This window comes from Salmo salar, chromosome ssa15, assembly GCF_905237065.1.
Source record: "Salmo salar chromosome ssa15, Ssal_v3.1, whole genome shotgun sequence".
Classification (NCBI taxonomy): Eukaryota; Metazoa; Chordata; class Actinopteri; order Salmoniformes; family Salmonidae; genus Salmo; species Salmo salar.
In genome coordinates, this window is record NC_059456.1 from 70636569 (window position 1) to 70651225 (window position 14657).

At 40.0% G+C, this 14657-nt stretch overlaps 1 protein-coding gene across 2 annotated transcripts in view; it reads left to right on the plus strand.

Annotated features, from left to right (window-relative positions):
* ppih (peptidylprolyl isomerase H (cyclophilin H)) overlaps window positions 1-7747 on the plus strand; it is a 40163-nt gene extending 32416 nt beyond the window's left edge. The window contains 6 exon segments of one of the 2 annotated variants that reach the window (NM_001141233.1): window positions 3802-3846; window positions 4192-4234; window positions 4574-4666; window positions 4840-4927; window positions 5020-5060; window positions 6996-7746. In NM_001141233.1, the coding sequence (NP_001134705.1) occupies window positions 3802-3846; window positions 4192-4234; window positions 4574-4666; window positions 4840-4927; window positions 5020-5060; window positions 6996-7064 (379 nt within the window). In that variant the 3' untranslated portion in view covers window positions 7065-7746. 2 annotated transcript variants of the gene reach the window in all.
* The last annotated feature ends 6910 nt before the right edge of the window (window positions 7748-14657 follow it).

The following is a 14657-nucleotide window of genomic DNA, read 5'->3' on the forward strand; positions in this document are numbered from 1 at the left end:
TGCTGCCTTAGAATGATATCAAAAGTACTACACATTTTCAAAGTGAAAGACAAATAATAGAAATGTTAACTAATTAATATTAAATAACAAAGATGTCTTGATTATGTCTTCACACCCCAGAGTCAATACTTGGTATAATCTCATTTGACAGCCTTTACAGCTGTGGATAATTTTGAATAAGATTCTACCAACCCATTGCAAAAGCTCAGTAAATTTGGTTGGGAGTCAGTGATGAACAGCAATATTCAAACCTTGTCTCTGATTTTCAAGCAGATTTAAGTCAGGACTGAGACTGGACCATTCAGTAACACTCAACACCTATTGGAAAGCTATTTTGGTGTGTCTTTGGCATACAAATGTGTTTAATTGTCCCACTGAAAAATAACAATATAAACTCAGCAAAAAAAGAAACGTCCTCTCACTGTCAACTGCGATTATTTTCAGCAAACCTAACGTGTCAATATTTGTATGAACATAAGATTCAGCAACTGAGACATAAACTGAACAAGTTCTACAGACATGTGACTAACAGAAATTGAATAATGTGCCCCTGAATAAGGGGGGGGGGGGTCAAAATCAAAGTAACAGTCTTCTCCTCATGGACTGCACAAGATTTGCCAGTTCTTGCTGTGAGATGTTACCCCACTCTTCCACCAAGGCACCTGCAAATCTTTCTGGTGGGAATGGCCCTAGCCCTCACCTTCCGATCCAACAGGTCCCAGACGTGCTCAATGGGATTGAGATCCGGGCTCTTTGCTGGCCATGGGAGAACACTGACATTCCTGTCTTGCAGGAAATCGCGCACAGAACGAGCAGTATGGCTGGTGGCATTGTCATGCTGGAGGGTCATGTCAGGATGAGCCTGCAGGAAGGGTTCCACATGAGGGAGGAGGATGTCTTCCCTGTAACACACAGTGTTGAGATTTCCTACAATGACAACAAGCTCAGTCCGATGATGCTGTGACACACTGCCCCAGACCATGACGGTCCCTCCACCTCCAAATCGATCCCGCTCCAGAGTACAGGCCTCGGTGTAACGCTCATTCCTTCAACGATAAACACGAATCCGACCATCACCCATGGTGAGACAACACCGCGACTCGTCAGTGAAGAGCACTTTTTGCTAGTCCTCTCTGGTCCAGCGACGCTGGATTTGTGCCCATAGGCGACGTTGCCGGTGATGTCTGGTGAGGTCCTGCCTTACAACAGGCCTACAACCCCTCGGTCCAGCCTCTCTCAGCCTATTGCAGACAGTCTGAGCACTGATGGAGGGATTGTGCGTTCCTGGTGTAACTCGGGCAGTTGTTGTTGCCGTCCTGTACCTGTCCCGCAGGTGTGATGTTCGGATGTACCGATCCTGTGCAGGTGTTGTTACACGTGGTCTGCCACTGCGAGGACGATAAGCTGTCCGTCCTGTCTCCCTGTAGCGCTGTCTTAGGGGTCTCACAGTACGGACATTGCAATTTATTGCCCTGGCCACATCTGCAGTCCTCATGCTTCCTTGCAGCATGCCTAAGGCACGTTCACGCAGATGAGCAGGGACCCTGGGCATCTTTCTTTTGGTGATTTCAGAGTCAGTAGAAAGGCCTCAGTTTTCAGAACTGTGACCTTAATTGCCTACCGTCTGTAAGCTGTTAGTGTCTTAACAACCGTTCCACAGGTGCATGTTCATTAATTGTTTATGGGTCATTAAGCAAGCATGGGAAACAGTGTTTAAACCCTTTACAATGAACATCTGTGAAGTTATTTTGATTATTACGAATTATCTTTGAAAGACGGTCCTGAAAAAGGGATGTTTATTTTTTTGCTACGTTTATGAATTCAGAAGACTGAGACAGAGTTTTCTCTTACTTTTTATCAGGGCTTTGCTCCTTTCACATTTCTTTTGATCCTGACAAACTCCCCAGTCCCTGCCGGTGACAAGAATACCCATAACGTGATGCTGCCACCACAATACTTGAAAATACAGATGACCAACAACATTGCATTTACGCCACATTACTGGCCAGTATGGCAAAGTGAAAAGAAAAAAAATCCACTCCAAATCATCCATTGTTTTTGCAACAAGGCTGTTAAGTGATATTGTAAGACAACACGGCAAAGAAATTAACGTTTTGGCCTAAATTAAAAACTACAGGCTTGGGTCAAATACTACACACTACAGGGTGAAATCCTCTATATTTTCAAGTATTGTGGAGGCAGCATCATGTTATGGGTATGCTTGTCATCGGCAGGGACAGGGGAGTGTTTGATGATCAAAATGTTAGAAAAGATCCCCCTCATTCTTCTGAAAACCTAACCCTAGCTTGGTTTCCATCCAATTGGCGACAGATTTTCCTGCAAATATTAAAACATCTGCATAAAGGAACATATGCACGTTTTCCCACCAGTGGCGTTTCCACCAAAGTGACTTGTTGTGGAAAAAAGCAGTGCGTGATGACGTAGTGCACATAAAAGGTACTTTTTTGCTTAAGTTTTCATGTACCGAATGAAAATGTAAAGTTCAATATTTTTCCAGGGCATTTTCAACTTAACCGATTTTTAGTTTTGTTACAAAAACAGTTGTGTTAAATAGCAAATGTGCACACTCTGGTCTTGGCACGTACGCTGTAGCCAACAGCTCGCAGATACAATGTGGGTGGACTAGCCTACATGAGAATATTATTAATTAGATTTTTTTTATTTGTCAAACAGCAGCCAAGGATCGGTCATCATGTCACCAAGACACTCATCACCCTGTGAAGTTCATAATGTATTTAATCTGTAGCCTAATAAACTGTGTGCACCACACAACATATCATCACGTGACTTCAAGTTTACTTCAATATGATGGTTATTATATTAATATTGCCATTTCTTGCGTTATGAATTCCGTTCCCGCCATGTCGAATGAACAAATTGTCGGGTCAACATTTATGAAATTGTACTGACATTTCCTGTTTCCATCAGCCCGGCCGTGACTTTTTTTTTATGCTACAGGTAATTCATCCACATGAAATGGTTGGATTGAAACCTGGTTCCTGAGAGTTTTGTTTTTCAGCGGGACAATTAACACATTCTAATGCCAAAGACACCAGAATGGCTTTCCCAAGAGGTGTTGAGTGTTCCTAAGTGGTCGAGTCTGTCCTTATTTAAATTTGCTTGAAATCAGAGAGTATTGCTGTCCAATGATTCCTAACCAAATGTGCTGTTTGACCAAATAAAATGGTCAAATGTTGTCCTCAGAGTTATGCAAAGTTGGTGGAAGCACCTTTGGCAGCTATTACAATGACTGGTAGGCCGTCATTGTAAGTAAGAATTTGTTCTTAACTGACTTGCCTAGTTAAATAAAGGTTAAATAAAAATAAATACGATTTCACCTAGTATTAACTCTATGGTGTGAAGACGTACGCAGTTAAGATATTTGAGTTTTATATAATTTCGCAACATTTTCTGTAATTTGAAAATGTGCAATAGGAAAATAATTGAATTTATTTTCATTTGGGATTTAATTTTAAGGCAGCAAGGGCTGCGTAGACTTTCACTAGTGACTGTATATTTCCCAGTTAACAGTAAGGATACATGTCTGGTTTGTGAAACTTAATGTTGATTACTTTTCATGTGAATGCGCTATCTTTAACTACCTAGCGCTGACTTGGAGGTGTAAAATGAGCTAAACCTAAAAAAGTTTTTGTTTTGTTTTAGTGAACTAGCCTATTCCTTAAACTTTAGAGGCTTTCTGTATACTCTGCTGACTTTTATATCAATACAGCAAAGGAGGCAGTACCATCTTAATTTATCTGTACAAACTCTCTCCTACAGAAAAGATGGTGTCCCTATCGGATTTAAAGGCTGCACCTTCCACAGGTATGCTTGAGTGGGATGATGGAAGATGATGTGACAAGTGTTACTTTACATATATTTTTGATCTGACATCAAATCACAATAATGGATATTGTGATAGGCTAGGCATTGTCTCTTAGAAGCAACAACATGCATATTAAGTAATTATTGAATCCATAAAACCTATATCTTGATGGGGTGTTTAGTGTCTTCGTGTTGGTAATGCTTTTCTTCGCAAGCACATTCTTACGTGTTATGATTTGGTAAGATACAATATGAATATTTTTGTATAATTGAATTTGATTGTTAGATAAAAAGCTCCTCAGTCTGTTGCCAGTTTTAACGGTTTTTTATTGCTTCCTCTACTAGGGTGATAAAGGACTTCATGATCCAAGGCGGGGACTTTGTAAATGTAAGTCAATTCACTGCTCTTTATTGTTTCTGATTTGTTCTTTTAGAATTCCAGCCAAACTGTTAGTTTATGCAGTTAACTACTTTTTTGCAGCATGTCCTTTATCTGCACTGCGGTGCAGGTACCCAACTGTAATAGTGTGCTACAGAGTTGGAAGCCGCACATATCTGCTATTCGATAAGTCAATTAAATATGGTGTGAAATATGTAACGGGCCGGCGGACTATCGCTCTCTGCAACTCTGGACTCTGTATCAAATTAGCAATACATTAGCATTACAATCTACTTCTAATCTAATTTGTCCTCCTTTGTTTCCCTTGATCCTGTGGTGCACCTGTAGGGCGATGGTACAGGTATCTGCAGCATCTACAGAGGACCATTTGCAGATGAAAACTTTAGAATGAAGCACTCTGCCCCTGGCCTCCTATCCATGGTACCTTTATTTCAGACAAAAAATCACACGTTTGCACACACACTGCTGTTCATACACACATGTTCCATTGGAGACATTTAAACATTGATATGAATAGACATTGATTATAACTGATGTTATTGGTTGATGTAGGTGAAGCATACAGTAATAACCCTCCAATCCGTCCTCTGCAGGCAAACAGTGGCCCCGGAACCAATGGCTGTCAGTTTTTCATTACCTGTACGAAATGTGACTGGCTAGATGGAAAGCATGTGGTCTTCGGTGAGTATTACTATATTGTGGATCACAATGGGTAATATTTAATATGCTGTATGTGTATTTGGCTCATAAAATATTTTATTTCAACATTTCAGGGAAAGTGGTCGACGGCTTGCTCGTCATGAGAAAAATTGAGGTAAAAGCTCTTCATTTGATAAGGGTTTGTGCCCAGGGCAAGATATATAATGATGATCCTCAACAAAGATCAAACTTTAAGGGTTGGTGGGTTCCATGGAAGTGGAAGTAGAAGCAGGGAATACTGTTCTTAGATAATCCAGATTTAGAAACGTGATTTCAGAGCCATGTTTTAACCTTGGATTACATAGTATTGGATTATTGAGTCCTTGACTGTGCTAGAGAATAACAAGGCTAATTTATTATCTGAATTGGTCGCTTAGTAGATCTAAATAACATTGGGGCTGTTTTCTCGACACAGATTAAGCCTAGTCCTGGACTACAGAGAATTCTCCATTGAGTTTGCTTTTTACTCCAGGACTAGGTTTAAAGGGAAACTGAATGCAAACACCAATTTATCTGAAAATAGCTCATTGATATTAGTCAGAAAAAGTTATTCCAGAACCAAAATGGATTTAAAAAGTAAGTAGGTTAATTGTGGTTATTGAGTCCATATACTCCAAAACATCGTTTTGTGAGATTTGTGTAATCGAGGTCGTCACGATTTACATGAGGTTTGGGTTTGGATTACAATCATGCCTACTAACATAGGATTGTAACGCCTAAGGAGAATTTTCATGCACAGAGAAACAGCTGCGCTTTATTCAATCATAGCAGTGAACCTCCACAGACACTGAGACAGACCTGCCCATTACACAGCGCCTTGGACTTGGACCTGTTTACATAGGACAACACGTCGCCAATGTTATGTTGAAAGAACACTTGGCCCTTAGCCCTTTATGGAGTGGCCACTTCCTGGTGTGTTTCATAGTGAACACTTCAGTCTGCCACTATTTTGGGCAAAATGAGAATTTGGATGATGCGCACTTATATATATCAACTGCCACTTGTCAATATAAAAAAATTCTAAAATCATTTGCAAGCATTTTGTGTCCTGCCGCGACCTGTTTTATAACATGATCTGCAATGAAACACTGCCAGACAGACGTATACTCTAGTAATAGATAGTGAGAAAGTTGTAAATGGCACCGAAGCACACACGTTGCTTGATAAGCTAATTTAGCTAACTTGGGCAGCTACTAGCTAGCTTCATTGACAAACAGAGATGGAACTTTGCTAGCTAGCTAGTGATTTTGGGCACTGATACACAGCGGGTAGCAGATTGTGCTTTATTTACGATCGTTTGACAGCTTGCTGCTGATGAAGTTGTAGACGTTCTCAGAAATCAGTCCTGAGCGCAGCTAGCAGAAGCTGACTCCATACTGTCTGCAGTGCACTTTTTATGCAAATGTTTTTAACTTGAGAAATACTGCACCAAACACCTTAGCTAGATATGAAATTGTGTGACTAAGACCTCTGCAAAAATGTCAAAATTGCAGATTTCATGATTTACCTTAGATTAATTCGGACCATTTTTGAGGATGTGGTAGTGACTATGTTGTTGCTACTGTGTCTCAATGACAAAAAACAACTGCCAGGGTACGATAAAGCGAACACATCCAAATCGTACCACATACCCAAGACCAAAATCATATTTTTCATAACGAGCAGCAGAAAAACATGTGGAATCATTAATCCGCTCTTTAATCTGTGTCCGGAAACTTCCCCATTGTGTTTCTTGAAAGCAGACATATGTTATTGTATAGTCAGTCAGATTTGGCTATACATATCTGGCTGGGAAAAAATATCTTAGTTTAACCTCAAAACCCTTCTACACTTCAGATTACACACTGTTTAGACATGAGAATATCTGTCGCCGGTCCCAAGCTGTTTGCAACAACCATCTGATTTAATATACGTCAGAATTCTTTGTATACAGTACGTCTATTGCTGGTAGTAGAATCACAACCCTTTCCAACAAATGTCGTAAGGTAGAAATTACTGTACCATTTTAGAATGTTATATTGAACGTTATCTGGACTCCTCTTTCCCACAGAACGTTCCTACCGGCCCAAACAACAAGCCCAAGCTTCCCATCCTCATAGCTCAGTGTGGGGAAATGTGACTCAACTACAGGGCAAGGATATTTTTTAGGACAGCCACATAACCTCTTTTTGTACTTGAATAAGTGTGTTCTTCTCCCATGTTTGCGCTCAATAGACATCAACCAAATTCTGTTTACTTCTGTAAGTTGAGTGGAAGTCAGTTTGCCACACAATCATGACGTCTCCTATAAATAGTATAGCTATACAAATTGCATTGCTTGAGTCGGTAAAATTCACAGACTGTAAATCTAGGATGTAAGACATCTTGGACATCAACTAGACTTGAGCCTCATTACTCCTTACAAAAAAAATGTTTCTGTTCCAAGTATCACCAATCGATACATTTCCTATGTGTAATTCGATAACTCACTAATAAATGTATAGACTACTGTAGCTTACTCAAATGTTTTCTCAATGCTTAGCTATGAATAACAATTATTGGAAATGCAATGTTTTGTATGGAATCTGTTGCCTTTTTATAAATGGATCATATAAATGTGCTTTTTGGTGCAGCGGTTCTGTTCAGTAGTTGTTTTTCGAAATGTCAGGTTTTCAACAATTATTTGGTATCCCCCACCAACAATGCATGTGAGTAACAAGACATTGAGTTTTCTTATAGCCTAAACAGAATAGATTCCACATATGGACAATATTGAGGTTTATCAATTTGTCAGGTATAATAAATTAACATTTTTGTCAACTACTGCTGGTATTCTAATTTATTAAGACATTTAAACCTATGAACCATATTATATATTATTGTTGAGAAGCAATCTCAAAGGCATTCACAAAGTTCCTCAGGTAATGGATGGACTGTAAGTAAATTGGACAAAATCTGACCTTTTTTAAAACGGAACTTTAAAAAAATACGCTTCCCCACCCCCACGCCTGAACTTGCCTTGGACCCTTTCCCTCCCAGTACAAAAGAATCCTTTCACATGGAGCTCGGCTCTCTTATGGAGCAGGAACAGTTTTTGGGGGTCTTGGTGGGAGGCTTCTGGGGTCAATGTTAAAGGCCGTCTTTGTGTGGGACAACAGGGTCCGACCATTAACAACAGGCTCTTCACACATCAACCAGTACTCATAAACTGTGCCAGCAGGGCATTAACATGACAAAAGATGGGGAGTGGTTTGGGGCTGTTTCGCACTCAGGCTTGGGCTGGCTGGCTGTCTAGTCTACCACACTGGCAAGTGGATCCTTTTAAATGTTGGATTTTAATCGAGGACAATGATGACAATTTAGCAGTGGTGTAAAGTACTTAAGTAAAAATACTTTAATGTACTACTTTTGGGGTATCTGTACTTTACTATTTATATTTTGACTACTTTTACTTCACTATATTCCTTAAGAAAATATTGTACTTTTTACTCCATATGTTTTCCTTGACACCCAAAAGTACTCATTACATTTTGAATGCTTAGCAGGACAGGAAATTTGTCCAATTAACGCACTTATCAACCACACATCCCTGGTCATCCCTACTGACTCTTGATCTGGCGGACTCACTAAACACACATGCTTTGTTTGTAAATTATGCCTGAATGTTGGAGGGTGCCTGTGGCTTTCTGTAAATTAATAAAACAAGAAAATGGTGCCATCTGGTTTGCTTAATTTAAGGAATTTTTAATTATTTATACTTTTACTTTTTATACTTAAAAGTATTTGGTTTAAAATATACTTAGACTTTTACTCAAGTAGAATTTTACTGGGTGAATTTTACTTGAGTCATTTTCTATCTTTACTTTTACTCAAGTATGACTGTTGGGTACTTTTTCCACCACTGCAATATCGGGTTTGTTTGATTTGAGGTATATTGTTGATAGGAAACCCAAGTCCCTTCCTATAAAAATGAGCCAGAAATCTTTTTGGATAGAAACGCCTCTTGGTGCTGCTAGAGATTAAAGAGAAACACTTGACATACAGTTGAAGTCGGAAGTTTACATACACCTTAGCCAAATACATTTAAACTCAGTTTTTCATAATTCCTGACATTTAATCCAGGTAAAAATTCGCTGTTTTAGGTCAGTTAGGATCACCACTTTATTTTAAGAATGTGAAATGTCAGAATAATAGTAGAGAGAATGATTTATTTCAGCTTTTATTTCTTTCATCACATTCCCAGTGGGTCAGAAGTTTACATACACAATTAGTATTTGGTAGCATTGCCTTTAAATAGTTTAACTTGGGTCAAATGTTTTGGGTAGCCTTCCACAAGCTTCCCACAATAAGTTAGGTGAATTTTGGCCCATTCCTCCTGACAGAGCTGGTGTAATTGAGTCAGGTTTGTAGGCCTCCTTGCTCGCACACGCCTTTTCAGTTCTGCCCACAAATGTTCTATAGGATTGAGGTCAGGGCTTTGATGGCCACTCCAATACCTTGACTTTGTTGTCCTTAAGCCATTTTGGCACAACTTTGGAAGTATGCTTGGGGTCATTGTCCATTTGGAAGACCCATTTGCGACCAAGCTTTAACTTCCTGACTGATGTCTTGAGATGTTGCTTCAATATATCCACATAATGTTCCTACCTCATGATGCCATCTATTTTGTGAAGTGCACCAGTCCCTCCTGCAGCAAAGCACCCCCACAACATGATCCTGCCACCCCCATGCTTCACGGTTGGGATGGTGTTCTTCGGCTTGCAAGCCTCCCCCTTTTTCCTCCAAACACAACGATGGTCATTATGGCCAAACAGTTCTATTTTTGTTTCATCAGACCAAAGGATATTTCTCCAAAAAGTATGATCTTTGTCCCCATGTGCAGTTGCAAACTGTACCTGTTTCCTCCAGCATCTTCACAAGATCCTTTGCTGTTGTTCTAGGATTTATTTGCACTTTTCGCACTAAAGTACATTCATCTCTAGGAGACAGAACGCGTCTCCTTCCTGAGCGGTATGACGGCTGTGTGGTCCCATGGTGTTTATACTTGCGTACTATTGTTTGTACAGATGAACATGGTACCTTCAGGCGTTTGGAAATTGCTCCCAAGGATGAACCAGACTTGTGGAGGTCTACAATTCTATTTCTGAGGACTTGGCTGATTTTTGATTTTCCCATGATGTCAAGCAGAGGCACTGAGTTTGAAGGTAGGCCTTGAAATACATCCACAGATACACCTCCAATTGACTCAAATGATGTCAATTAGCCTATCAGAAGCTTCTAAAGCCATGACATTTTCTAGAATTTTCCAAGCTGTTTAAAGGCACAGTCAATTTAGTGTATGTAAACTTCTGACCCACTGGAATTGTGATACAGTGAATTATAAGTTAAATAATCTGTCTGTAAACAATTGTTGGAAAAATGACTTGTCATGCACAAAGTAGATGTCCTAACGGACTTGCCAAAACTATAGTTTGTTAACAAGAAATTTGTGGAGTGGTTGAAAAAAGAGTTTTAATGACTCCAACCTAAGTGTATGTAAACATGCACCATTTTGTAAGTCGCTCTGGATAAGAGCGTCTGCTAAATGACGTAAATGTAAATGTAAACATCCGACTGTATACATATCAGCCAAAAATGATACATAAAAGCTGTAACATGATAGAGATGTGCCTAGGAGTACATATGGCTATTGAATAATATCCTTTATTTGTAAAGAGCAGTTTCATACAGTGGCCAACTTTTGTCATAATAAAGAATGCATATAAAAACAATGAAACATAAATGATAAAAGCAGCATAGAATAATACAAATTAATACAAACACATAGGAATAAGATGTTAAAAAGGAAGACAAAAGTTAGCAAGACTAATTACAAGCCAAACTAAAGAGGTTGAACCTTAACCTTGCTTGTAAAAAAAATGTTACTGTTTTTTGCCTCCCTCCTTTTTAGATGACGTGGCACAGCATTCCAGTTGTGGGTTGTAAAAGCTAAAAGCTGCTTTACCACTTGACAGTAATATGCGTATGGTATTCCAGAAAAATCTGGAAAATACTTAAATTGCCTTGGAGCACTCTATTAATAGCTCCTAGAATAATCTGCTCTTTAGTTTTGATGTCAGCAACAATAGACATTACTATAAGGTTACAGTAACTGACTAATAGCCTGCATTGTTTAAGGGCACTCTGTTTTTTTTAAATGATGCTGGGACACAACAGGACACTTGACATTCATGAGAGCACCCTGGAACCTACCTCCTTCCTATTCTCTTTTTCCAACCCACAGCCATTCCAGTGGGGATTTTGGCGCAACTCCGGCCATGATAACCAAACTGAAACATGTCCAACTTGTATAACAACTAAAGGATAGGCTAGGTAGCTACCAGGCAGAGTGGTTCATAGCTAGTGGAGACTGGTAATTGTGAAATAGCAACGTGAAGGGTACAGTTAACTCAAAGCAACCCTTTAAGAGTTTAAAGACTGATACTCCTCAACAAGCTCATGTAATATAGGATTCACAGAGAATAAAAATGAAAAGTATTCAATATTTAATTATTATACATTCACTATTTTTCATTCATTCATGTATAATAATGATTGATCCCACTTAAAATAAAAAATGACTAAGGCATAATGAAGCCTTCACCTTTCATCAGGCCTATAGAGATGCTTCAGAAATCATTCATAAGCAATTGTCTATAGTTATAAAAGGGTGACAAATGGCTTGTGCCGCTGTCATATTTGGCAAATCACCAGAAGGACCTTTTATATCACTCATACGACTTTGCTTAGGCCTTTATGTGATTGGTGAATGATGTATGTAGTGCTTATGAAGACTTTATGAATGCTCTATAAACCCTTCAAGTCGTTGTTAGTTTAAAATGATGAGGCCCAACATTTTATACAGGCCTACAGTAGCAGTCAAAAGTTTGGCCACACCTACTCATTCCAGGGTTTTTCTTTATTTTTACTATAATCTACATTGTATAATAATAGTGAAGACATCAAACTATGAAATAACACACATGGAATCATGTAGTAACCAAAAACGTATTTTATATTTGAGATTCTTCAAAGTAGCCACCCTTTGCCTTTGACAGCTTTGCACACTCTTGCCATTCTCACAACCAGCTTCATGGGGTAGTCACCTGGAATGCATTTCAATTAACAGGTTTGGTTTGTCTGACAGATGTTATTTTTATGTAAAATATTCTGTAACAAGTGTTGTTTTTGTGCTCAATGGTGGATCTATTCATAATTATTTAAGAGATGATAAAAGTTCATTTGTGGAATTTCTTTCCTTAATGCTTTTGAACCAATCAGTTGTGTTGTGACAAGGTAAGGGTGGTATACAGAATATAGGCCTATTTGGTAAAAGACCATGTCCATATTATGTCAAGAACAGCTCAAATACGCAAAGAGAAACGACAGTCCATCATTACTTTAAGACATGAAGGTCAGTTAATCCAGAAGATTTCAAGAACTTTGAAAGTTTCTTCAAGTGCAGTCGAGAAAACCATCAAGCACTATGATGAAACTGGCTCTCATGAGGACCGCCACAGCAAAGGAAGACCCTGAGTTAACTCTGCTGCAGAGGATAAGTTCATTAGAATTACCAGCCTCAGAAATTGCAGCCCAAATAAATGCTTCACAGACTTCAAGTAACAGACATCTCAACATCAACTGTTCAGTGACTACTGCGTGAATCAGGCCTTCATGATTGAATTGCTGCTAAGAAACCACTACTAAAGGACACCAATAAGAAGAGACTTGCTTGGGCCAAGAACACATGGGGATTGGTGAAACTCACTCCTCAGCCTGAAGTGTCACCACTTGCACTGCTGAATAGCTCACTTTTCGGTGGTGCTACTAGGTAAGATGCTTCAGGAAAGCAGTCGTTTGCTAGGCAGAGGCCCTGTGGTCAAGCCTTTGTATGAACCGAATCAGGAGGAAGCGGGAACTCGCAAAGCAAGCAGCGTGACTTCCTTTACACTGGTGCCGGGACCCTCATCAGCAATTGCGCTCTGCTAAACACTGGGGTCACTGTGGAGTAAATTGGGGGGTGAATGTATCACATGGGAATGCGTGAAACTCACTCAGAAACCTGAAGTGTCTTGCGCCGCTGAATAGCTAACTTTTCGGGGGGGTGACTAAGAGACTTCTAAAGGGCGGTCAAGTGTGTTTGCGAGGCAGAGGTCCTGGGTTTGAGCCTCTGTATGAGTTGAATCAGTGCAGTAATCAATAACAATGTAATACTAAAAATAACATGTCCAGGGGCCCCCCTTGGGTGCACATTTTGTTTTTTGCCCTTGCACTACACAGCTGATTTTCAAATAATCAAAGCTTGATGATGAATTGGTTATTTGAATCAGCTGTGTAGTGCTATGGCAAAAAAGGGGGATCCAGGGGGGACCCTGCTTTACACCTACAAATAAGGTATTTAAAAATTAAAAGCACACCTAATTTAATAGCAATAATTTAAAAACATGCAAACCAATCAGGTTTCTGGGTCAGAAATAACATTTCAAGGTTTAGGCTCAGCATGTGTTTCAGGTTTTATGTTAACTTTGAACTAAACCTGGTTAATGTTTTGTTTTCTCTTTATTGTAGTTGCTGGGAGCACTGTACAATGTATATTTACAAAATTGTTTAGCTACAATGGGCGGAATCGATTATGCTCAGTCGCGGGCCACCGGTATATGGCCTGGGACGTGAACGAGCAAAAGTTGTGGAGGAGCGCCTTCTCAAATCGAACTGTAATCTCAGCCATGTTGTCAACAAGGTGCAGCTTCCAGAAACATCTCTTTTCCATAAAATATGTTTCAAACTAGTTTTCATTGGGAAGGCAGATAAAGCGTTTTTATCCAAAGTAATCTCTTTTGCATGTGAAAACACAATCCTACTCATGACTCCACATGCTCCCACGTCACTTGGGTTTTGAGCCGAATTCGCCGTGGGCTTGAACAGGGCAACTGTTTTTTTCACCATTGAGGCAGCCCGGTTCCAAAACGTATGCAATCAACTTTCACCCGGTGCAAAACTTGCTTTGCCGGGCCAGATTAATCTAATCCCCTGTCTTGGTCGTCTGTCTGGCTCTAGCTCATAGGTCTGGCTCTGTCTTGTAGGCGGTGTTGGTTTTCGACATCATTTCTCTTGTACCAATTAATTTTCAGGGCAGCCATATTTCTGAAAAACTGGCAACCAATGAGGGGATTCTATAAATCTGGCCCGAGCGCCCGGTAGACGTATTTTGCGCCGGGCGAAATTTGATAGCATTCGTTTTGGAATCGGGCTGACTACCGGGCGTGAGCCAGGTTCCCTGTTCAAAACCCACTGCGAAGTCTGCTCAAAACAAAAGTCGGATAATTAAGCACGTGGAGTAATGAGTAGGACTGTGGGGGGAAAAAAACAAAGTGATTGCTTTTGATAAAAACGCTTGATGTGACTTCCCAATTAAAAACCGTTTGCAAATCCAAACGTATTTTGACGACCCTGGGTTTATAAGCGCGGAAATCGACTCTGCCGCTCGAGCATGATTTTGCGGCACAGTCGATAGCGCGCCGGCCTTCGGGCTTGAAGGTCGAGGGTTCGAGACCTGCTCCCTGCTGTTTCATTACAGTATGTACTTTACTTTCCCGTTCACGTCACGGGCCATAGACCGGTGCCCCGCGGTTCAGTATAATCGAACCCGCCCATTGTTACGTTTATCGAGAGGAAATAATTGACCAATTATATT